This window comes from Camellia sinensis, chromosome 4 (genome assembly GCF_055761805.1).
Source record: "Camellia sinensis isolate YWXY chromosome 4, ASM5576180v1, whole genome shotgun sequence".
NCBI classification, from domain to species: domain Eukaryota; kingdom Viridiplantae; phylum Streptophyta; class Magnoliopsida; order Ericales; family Theaceae; genus Camellia; species Camellia sinensis.
The window spans coordinates 14,244,800-14,255,590 of NC_138964.1; the positions used below are offsets into that span (position 1 = coordinate 14,244,800).

At 30.6% G+C, this 10,791-nt stretch overlaps 1 protein-coding gene across 1 annotated transcript; it reads left to right on the forward strand.

The window, feature by feature from the left end:
- The first annotated feature begins 1,322 nt into the window (after positions 1-1,322).
- On the forward strand, positions 1,323-10,561 carry LOC114312730 (plasma membrane ATPase 4). Its single transcript, XM_028259011.2, has 16 exons — positions 1,323-1,788; positions 5,971-6,090; positions 6,184-6,420; positions 6,512-7,273; positions 7,398-7,520; positions 7,630-7,734; positions 7,896-8,040; positions 8,130-8,294; positions 8,391-8,629; positions 8,718-8,750; positions 8,847-8,928; positions 9,031-9,191; positions 9,306-9,479; positions 9,578-9,760; positions 9,887-10,068; positions 10,156-10,561. Exons 1-16 carry the CDS (start codon positions 1,732-1,734, stop codon positions 10,250-10,252), a joined length of 2,865 nt encoding a protein of 954 aa, XP_028114812.2. The 5' UTR covers positions 1,323-1,731; the 3' UTR covers positions 10,253-10,561.
- The last annotated feature ends 230 nt before the right edge of the window (positions 10,562-10,791 follow it).

Here is a 10,791-nt window from a genome sequence, read left to right on the forward strand (position 1 = left end):
TAAAAATATCACCACTTTATAAATAATTATTTTGAGAAATTATAGTTTGAATACAAATTTAAAAATACATATAGGTATTTAATTTTTTTTTTTTGGTATGAAAAATACATATTCAGAGAAATTATCCCGCTCTTTCTATTTTATTTATTTCATTTTTCTTTCTATTTATTTTCTCATTTATTTTTTCGTGGTGTCACTGCAGCAAATAGCAACATCGTATAATTTATTACTATTATTATTATTATTATTAATTGTTGTCTTCTCTATGTTTTTTCCTCAATTTTCTTCATCATTTTTTCTCTTTCATCAATGTTAGCTAGCATCACCCAATACTATAGCAACTTACAAACACATGATTTGTTTTTTTTTTGTTTTTAAACAAATTTGTGTATTAATTTTTTTTAAAGAAAAATAAACACAATAACATTTCATATTTACAAAAAAAAAAAAATTGACTTACAAAAATTACCGAATGTTACCTCATAAATATATTTTAAAAAATTATAATTTTATCTTTTCACAATCCTATATTATTTTCAAATTTTAATTATCACTAAAAAAATAAGTCAGTATTTCTCACCTTAATAATAAAAATTTTAAAAATAAATACAAAAGTGAAAAAAAATATCTAATCTCATTACAATAAATTAAAATTAGATAATGGGGAATGAAAGATAAAGAAATTATTTAAGAATAATAAACTATTTAAATTTGTCATTTCTTACATCTAATTACAATAGAATTTTACTTCAAGAAATGAATTATTTGAAAATAATAAAATACTCAAATAATTTGTTATTTATTACATCTAAAATCTAAAAAAACGTTATATGAAATAAAATGATAATTTCATATATAGGTAAATTACAATTAAATGATATTAAGTGTAAAGGATATTATGATCATTTGCACAACCAAGTTAAACCTGTTTGGCTTAAATTAACGGGAGGGGAAATCTTGATAATGTCAGAAAAAATAAGGGAAGTTTTTGTAATTATTGAAACTATAGGAAAGGTCCCTGTAATTGTCAGAAATCTCAGAAAAAGTGAGTGTAATTTATCCTAATTTTAATTGGTTAAATTTTGATCTTTAATTTTGGATCTGTATTAATTTGATTTAATTGATAACTTTAATTAGAGTTTTTGACAAAAAAAATCACTGAGTTAAGTGAGATTAATTTACTAAAGTTGAGCAAATTTATAATTTATTTTTAAAATCATAACACATGTTACTTACGTCAATATTTTTTCTATCAAAAACAGCAACGGAAATAATTAATTGGATGAAATTGATATAAAATTATAAATTTAAAGGCTAAAATCGAATCAGTTACAATCATAAAAATTAAATGATTAAAATATAGGCACTAGAAGTATAATTTGTCTTATTATTATGTTATTAAGAAGGGTTTTGAGCCGCCGGACTTTTTCAAAGAATAAAAACATATGTTGTATTGTATAGATTAAGGAGTAAATTATCCATTTAAAATTAGTTCAAAAAAAGACCAACCAAGCATTAATAAATTTAGTAATTTTTGGTAGTTTTGGGCAGAGAAGAGTGAAGAGAGAAGAGAGAGAGAGAGTCAAAACCGGGCAGAGAATCATGATCAAAAGGGGTTGAGAGTGGTGAAGTATAAAGAGAGGGAGGCACTGAGACTCAGCCTCAGAACCAAACACCTCTCTCTCTCTCTCTCTCTCTCTAGTCTTAGCTTCTTGTTGTTGTTGTGAAGATATGGCTGGTGATAAAGCAATCGGTCTTGAAGAGCTCAAAAACGAGACTATTGATCTGGTAATCATCTCTTTCTCTCCCACTATGTTCTTCCTTTATTTGCTACTTCTCAAAATGGATTTTTCCTTTTTTCTTTTTGTTGTTAAATTACGTCACTAATCTTTATATTTTAACTCTGGTGTATTTTTGCTCATCCTAATTTTAATTGATTTGATTTTGATGATGAATTTATAATTTTGTCTTAATTTAATTTAATTGGAAACATCATTGACGAATTTTATTTTATTTTATTTTATTTTTTCGAAAATGCACACATGAACAATATGCCTCATGTTTTTAAGAATAAAATTATAAATTTATCTAATTAAAACTGGGTTAATTTCAACTAACTTTGTTTTTGATCGGCAGAAGTTAATTGTTAGGCTAGTACTTATGGGAGTAAGCCGGCTTGCCTGCTAATTCACCTCCTCTTTAAGGCAGTTGAACCCTACTTTTTTTTAAGACTAGAAGTTGTTTAAAATGACCTAAATAAGTGTATTTTTTGTCTTTTTATAAAAAGATGTGCAGAAAAGTAAATAAGTTTGGCATCCCCTATATAATCTATCTTTTTATCTTTTTTCCATCACATCACCTCTCTACTTTTCTGCACATCTTTTCGTAAAAAGATAAAAAATGTACTTGTTTAAATCATTCCAAACAACCCCTTAACCTTAAAAGTTATGGTGGTCAACTAGGCCTATGGTGAAATTTATTTAAAGGAGAGTTAAACCCTAACCTCTTTTTAAGGTTAAGCTTTTAAGAAAGTTATGGTGGTCAATTAGGCTTTAAAGTTAAGCTTTTAAGAAAGTTATGGCGGTCAACTAGGCTTATTGGTGAAATTTATTTAAAGGAGAGTTGAACCCTAACCTCTTTTTAAAACTAAACTTTAAAAAAAGTTACAGTGGCCAACTAGGCCTATTGGTGAAATTTATTTTTGGAGAGTTGAACCCTAACCTATTTTTAAGACTAAGCTTTTAAGAAAGTTATAGTGGTCAACTGGGTCTATTGGTGAAGTTTATTTTTTATATTTTAAATTTAAAATTAAGAGGCAAAATTAAATTAATTAAAAGTGTAGATCAAAATGACAAAGAGAAAAATGTAGAGCCTATTGGTGAAGTTTACTTTTTTTTTACCTGGAAAATGCAACTCAGAAAACTGGTGTATGGTGACTAATAATTGTTATTAAGTCGCTTTCTTTCTTTTATTTTATAGTTGTTTTTGGGTTCATTGCACAGATACCTTCTTTGCTATTAATCAATATTATTTTATCTCTTAATTTTAAAACTGTATATCAAGGTTTTAGAAAGCGACATCACGGAACAGTTGTAAGGTAGGTGCTATCTGTTATATTCGCTTTTGTGGTACGACGAAAATTCATATATGTAACAGTCGTAATGGTACCGTAAAGGTTGTAACTGCTCGTTACACACTGTTACATACCTTTACAATATTTTGAATAGTTTCCTTTCTAAAAAATAAAAGCTTACAAAAAAAAAAAAAGAAAAAAAAAATGAATACTCAAGTGATCCAAGCTCAAAGAAAAATATTTTATGATTTTTTTTCTTTATAATTTATTTTTTAATTTTTATTTCATTACATTAGTATGTAAAATAAAAAATATATAAATAGTGGTTGTATTTATTTTTATAATCATTTTATTTAATATTTAATTATAAATATTTTTTATTTTGTTATTGTAATGTATTGTCTAAAAAATATCTTTAAAAAAAACAAAATTAGTAGCTCAAACATATTTTTTTTGTTTATGGCACTATTTTTATTTTTATAATTATTTCATTTAATACTTTATTATAAATGATTTTATTTAGTTAATTGTAAGGTGTTGTCTAAAAAAAATGTCTTTAAAAAAAATCAATAACTCAAAATTTTTTTTTTGTTTATGATGCAATTTTTATTTTTATAATAATTTCATTTAGTAATTGTGAATATTTTTTATTTAGTTAGTTTTGGTAATTTTGTAGATATTTAAAATCAACTATTCATAAAGTCATTAACTATTGAAAGAAAATGTAAAAAAATCCTTTCATAGTGATTTAAAAATATAAAATATATTGAATCATACTTAAAAACTAAAAAAAAAATTATCAAAATCTATTTTAAATCCCAATATATGTAATTATGAAAAAAAATATGCGTATCAATAAGTTTTTTCAAAATTGTGCAAAAAATAAAAAATAAAAAATTCACGATTATAGTTACAGCAATCGTTACGCTATAGCCTTTATACTTCGCAGCCACAATCACGCCACTTCAACCATTACAGTGAATCACTTTGCAAAACCTTGATGTAAATTAACTCTTAAAATATAAAATAACATAATTTTCACCATTATACAGGTGCACTTCACCATTATACAGGTGCACTTATGCAGTTTTTATAATAATAATAATAAGAAGAAGTTATGATTATTGAGAAATTAACCCACCACTGCCGGAGCTAGATTTTCATATTTTCTGAGTGGGGTTTTTTTTTTTCTTTTTTTTTTTAAATAGTTTTTTCTTTAAAAAAAAAATTTAGAGTTTAAAAAGTTAATGTGTTTAAAAAGTTGTTGAAAAAAATTATTTTTTTGTGAATGAAAAATTAATATGACACCTGACTTTTCTAGTTAATGACAAACCAATTTCATGTTTTTAAACTGTATAATTTTTTTAGCCAAAATTAACTTTTTTTGACGGTTGCCAAACCAGCTTGAGTGATCATTATTTCATCAGCTGGCCTGGACAAAAAAACTCTCTAGTGAGCAAAGTTCTGTATTTATTTATCGGATTAATTATATTTTTCACTTCTGTAATTTGATTTAAATTTAAATTTTGTTTCTCTAGTTTCAAATTGAATAATTTGGTTTCTATACGTTAAATTCAGTTTTAATTTAGTCATTACGTCTAAATTTGAGGTTAAAATTAACAATTTTAAGACACTTGCCAATTTTATAAAGTGACACAGAATAAATTAATGGAAATTTAGATGGAATGATCAAATTGAAACTTAACTTAAAGTGTAAATACCAAATTGCTAAATGTGAAACTATAGAGACTAAATTTAGATCAAATTATAGGAATAAAAGTATAATTAACCCTTATTTATTTGTTTATTATTTTATGTTCAAAAATTGTTTTGTAGGATTTTATTAACATGCAATTGCTAATATGCTTCAACCGATTGTACTTATTTCCAAATTTATGTGCCATAAATTTTTTTAAAAAACACAATAATTTTAATCTTTTATTAATCAATACCCTAAATTACTCGTTAAAAAGATTATTTAGTTATTTATTTTTAAATAGGCTTGATAAAATACAACCAACTACTTCAGGAATGTCCTATTCAATTTTGGGCTTTGGAATTCAGATTCCACAATGTATTAAATGAGAAATTTTTATCTTAAACTTTTAATTGTTGACTTTCATTTTTTTTCCTTTTCTTTTCTTGAGAAACAGCCTGAAAATCTTTGAGGTCTTAATGAAGTCTCATTAATCTTGTTTGGCTTGAAAGCATACAACAAATGAGAAATGAAAATAGTGAGTCATGTTTCATAAATTGTGGGTCTTAATAAAATTTTGGGTAAATTACACCGATATTTACTTAAAATATTAATTTCCCTTGTGATTTTAGAAATTATACCACGCCTCATGAAATTTCTAATTGCATAACAAATAATCATATTTATTAATCAACCATTAAATCAATTAACAGTTTTTAATGATGTCAACAATATGTTTTGATTAATAGTTCTGGTAATTTCATTATTGTATAAGAGGATAATTAGGAACTTTATTTTTTCTATAAACTCTGTTAAATGACAAATTTTGTTAAAGGGATATTTGTAATTTCTCAAATCACAGGGAGGCAATTTGTATTTTAATCAAATCTCAAGAGGCGTATTTGTAATTTATCTTAAAACTTGTTAGTAAATTTTCATTTATAATTTTTTATTACCAATTATGGTGATACCCTTAAAAAATTTATACAAATTTTCTATTTATTAGTAGGGTACTGTTAGGCATACAGTAAGAGGTTTTAAAAGATTTTACAATTTTTTATTACACTTGAATGTATAATCTTTTTAAACCTGTCAACATATGACTTAAGTGCACCTTATTAGTAAGCGATTAGGTTCAAAATAATTTGCAAGTACAAGAGTAGTACTGATCTTTTGATTGTAAATTATTTAAATTTCACAGGAAAAAGTTCCTATTGAGGAAGTGTTTGAGCAGTTGAAATGCAGCAGAGAAGGTCTAAGTACAGAAGAAGGAAACAACAGGCTTCAAATCTTTGGTCCAAACAAATTGGAAGAGAAAAAGGTTATTTTCTCCAGTGATTAATGGCTTTTTTAGCATATAAACAATGTCATCTAGATTGTAATGGATTAAATTTTTTTCCTTTGCAATAAACAGGAAAGCAAAATACTCAAGTTTCTTGGGTTCATGTGGAATCCACTCTCATGGGTCATGGAAGCTGCAGCAATAATGGCAATTGCGTTGGCCAATGGCGATAAAAAGCCCCCGGATTGGCAAGACTTTGTGGGTATTATTTGTTTGCTGGTAATCAACTCCACTATCAGTTTCATTGAAGAAAACAATGCTGGTAATGCTGCTGCAGCTCTTATGGCTGGTCTTGCACCCAAAACTAAGGTACATAATTGATGTGTGTGACTATGAACATTATTGTGACTACATAAGTACAAGTTTCTTCAACTTATGTTTCATATGCTTGTCTCTATAGGTGCTTAGAGATAGCCGATGGAGTGAGCAGGATGCTGCCATTCTGGTTCCTGGAGATATCATTAGTATAAAATTGGGAGATATCATCCCAGCTGATGCCCGTCTTCTTGAGGGTGATCCATTAAAGATTGATCAATCTGCCCTTACTGGAGAATCGCTCCCAGTGACCAAAAATCCTTATGATGAAGTTTTCTCTGGTTCAACTTGCAAACAAGGTGAGATTGAAGCTGTTGTCATTGCTACCGGTGTTCATACCTTTTTTGGAAAGGCTGCCCATCTTGTGGACAGCACCAACCAAGTTGGGCATTTCCAAAAGGTACTTACTGCAATTGGGAACTTCTGTATTTGTTCCATAGCTATTGGAATGCTGGTCGAGATTATTGTTATGTACCCAATTCAGCACAGGAAGTATAGGGATGGAATTGATAACCTCCTAGTTCTTTTAATTGGAGGTATTCCAATTGCTATGCCCACTGTTTTGTCTGTGACAATGGCTATTGGGTCACACAGGCTATCACAACAAGGTGCCATTACCAAGAGAATGACTGCCATTGAGGAGATGGCTGGCATGGATGTGCTCTGCAGTGATAAGACAGGGACACTAACCCTTAACAAACTGAGTGTTGATAAAAACTTGATCGAGGTGTTTGCAAATGGTGTAGATAAAGAACATGTAATGTTGCTTGCTGCAAGGGCTTCTAGGACTGAAAACCAGGATGCTATTGACGCTGCCATTGTTGGGATGCTTGCAGATCCAAAGGAGGTATATAACTCTTTCTCTTCCCTTGATTCGCTGGTGTTCACTGATTTAATTTTGGAAGAGCAGAAGGAGGAAAAAGAAAGAACATAAATTGATTGCTTATATTAAGACATACATGTATTTTTAGGCACGAGCTGGCATCAGAGAGGTGCATTTTTTCCCATTCAATCCTGTGGACAAGAGGACTGCTTTGACGTACGTTGATGCCGATGGAAAATGGCACCGAGCTAGCAAAGGTGCCCCTGAACAGGTACTTTCTGTTTATTTTCTTGTGGCATTTTGCCTCACTAATCAATAATAATAATAATAAATTGTGCTTAATCATTTATTTCATTCTTTAACTACTTGTTTGAAAACAGATCTTAACCCTTTGTCATGCCAAGGAAGATTTGAAGAAAAAGGTTCATGCCATTATTGAGAAGTTTGCTGAACGTGGACTGCGGTCATTGGCTGTTGGAAGACAGGTTGCAATACTAATCTCGATGCAGTATAGTTTTCATTTTTCAGTGCCTGCCTAAAAGTTGTGATGGTTATACATGTATGCATGAAGTCAATGTTTCATTAGTTTTGTTCTTACACTTGACGACATACACCCTCTAACTTTTCCCTTATGTTATGGCTATAGGAAGTCCCTGAGAAAACAAAAGAAAGTCTAGGTAGTCCATGGCAATTTGTTGGATTGTTGCCCCTCTTTGATCCTCCCAGGCATGATAGTGCAGAGACTATTCGTAGGGCTCTACATCTCGGTGTAAATGTCAAAATGATTACTGGTAATCAATTCATTCACGTCTCTAAAATTGTATTTTCCCTTATTTTTTTATTCTCTAATTGATCACTGAATTGCTTTATCTATGACTAGGTGATCAACTTGCCATTGCTAAGGAGACTGGCCGAAGACTTGGAATGGGAACAAATATGTACCCATCTGCTTCTTTACTTGGTCAACACAAGGATGAATCCATAGCTTCCATTCCAATTGAAGAGTTGATTGAGAAGGCAGATGGGTTTGCTGGTGTATTCCCAGGTGGGTGTTCTTTGTTCATGATAACTACAAACATAGCCATTATTATCTTATTTAAGTTAGGGTTCTTCTTCTAACATCTTAATTTTTATTGTATAGAGCATAAATACGAAATCGTGAAGAAGTTGCAGGAGAGTAAGCACATCTGTGGAATGACAGGAGATGGTGTCAATGATGCTCCTGCTTTGAAAAAGGCAGATATTGGAATTGCTGTTGCTGATGCCACTGATGCTGCACGAGGCGCTTCAGACATTGTGCTCACAGAACCTGGGCTGAGTGTTATCATTAGTGCAGTGCTAACTAGTAGAGCGATTTTCCAGAGGATGAAGAATTACACAGTAAAATTCTTTCCTTGTATTTTTTTCCCCATGTTAATAAGATTTTGACTAGGCTATCTGTAACTTCTCCACAATTTCATTTTGGCAGATTTATGCAGTCTCCATTACTATACGTATTGTGGTAAGTTGACTATGTTAGTCCAAACAATGTGAAGTGTCATTATGAATTTTTAGTTGCTCACTAACATGTTTTTGTGGTTTTATCCCCATATTTTAGTTTGGCTTCTTGCTTATCGCTTTGATATGGAAGTTTGACTTTTCACCCTTCATGGTTTTAATCATTGCCATCCTAAACGATGGTAAGGCTTCATACATAATTCAATCTCTTTGTTTCCTTTCACTTTAATTACCTCTGTTGTTTATGAGTGGTTACTTACACAATGTATTATTGTACCTTTAAGGAACTATAATGACAATCTCAAAGGATCGGGTTGTGCCATCACCATTGCCTGATAGCTGGAAGCTGAAAGAGATTTTTGCTACCGGTGTTGTGCTTGGAGGTTATTTGGCATTGATGACTGTTATATTTTTCTGGGTAATAAGGGATACTGATTTCTTCCCGGTAAGAAACAATCCTATTTATTTATTATTTTTTTTCCAGTATCCTGATTGACAATCGTTTGATGGTTTTCTTTAAATTGATTAATTTTCATTTTTCCTTTTCTTGATGATGCAGAATAAATTTGGTGTAAAACCTATAAGACAAAATCCTGATGAAATGATGGCTGCTCTATACCTCCAAGTGAGTATTGTGAGCCAGGCTCTAATTTTTGTCACTCGATCTCGCAGCTGGTCCTACCTTGAACGCCCCGGATTGTTATTAGTCAGTGCTTTCCTAGTTGCACAGCTGGTAAGCGTTGCGTTATATTTTATTCATTTTTTAATGTGTTTGAAAATGCTTATATGCCATGCTTTCGCTTTGCTTAATATATAATATGATCTTTGTAGGTGGCTACTCTGATAGCTGTTTATGCAAATTGGGGTTTTGCAAAAATTGAAGGAGTTGGTTGGGGATGGGCTGGCGTTATCTGGATTTATAGTATTGTCTTCTATGTCCCACTTGACGTAATGAAATTCACCATTCGTTACATTCTAAGTGGAAAAGCTTGGGTTAACATGATAGAGAACAAGGTACATAACGCGTTATTAGCTGAATGAGTCTATTTTGGAACTACTAGCATTGCACTCTTTGTTGCTTTTACTCACTCAACTTAAGCATTCAAATGACATATTTCTTTTGACTAACACCACGAACAGACCGCATTCACCACAAAGAAAGATTATGGAAAAGAGGAAAGGGAGGCTCAATGGGCACTTGCTCAGAGGACTCTACATGGACTTCAACCACCTGAAACCTCTACTCTTTTCAACGAGAAAAACAGCTACCGAGAGCTGTCTGAAATTGCTGAACAAGCAAAGAGGAGAGCTGAGGTTGCAAGGTAAGCAAAAAATTTCATTTCCAACACTATATATATATTGATTTGTAGACAAGACATCATCATCATCGTTACGCTATGGTTTTGTAGGCTTCGGGAGCTTCTCACACTCAAGGGACACGTAGAGTCGGTGGTGAAACTGAAAGGTCTGGACATTGATACAATTCAACAACATTATACAGTATGAGAAAAGAACCAAAGAAAAAAATAAAAAAGCATAAGAAGTATTATTTACTCGAGAGACGAGGGATGCAGCTCCAAGAAATTGAGGCTCAAAATTAATTATGCATGAACTATAAAGAGAAGAGAGAAACCCTTAACTAGATGTGAAAACTTAATTTCTAGATGGGAACTTTTTATATCCTCGTATGTGCTGTAACTTTTTCCTACCTATTTACCACCATTTCTTTCTTATGTATTTCAAGTGCCAAAATAGATAATGTGTGTTCTTATTGCTTTTTAATGTTGAGCAAAAGTAACATATTTTGTAGAACAATTCTCCGCTTTGATTGTGTTATGTTTTCTCCTAGTTACCTGTCGATCTGATTGTATTATTTTGATATTCTAGTTTTTATTGTCAGTTTTCATGCTGCAAATAATCCTTAGGGTATGCTTTTTTGGGAGGTTTACTTTCGTCTTTAGTGAATTTAAAAAAAAAAAAATTAAAATGCCTTAGGCTTGTCGATTCTACTCAATGAGACGGAACGGCAAATTAATTTTTTTTTT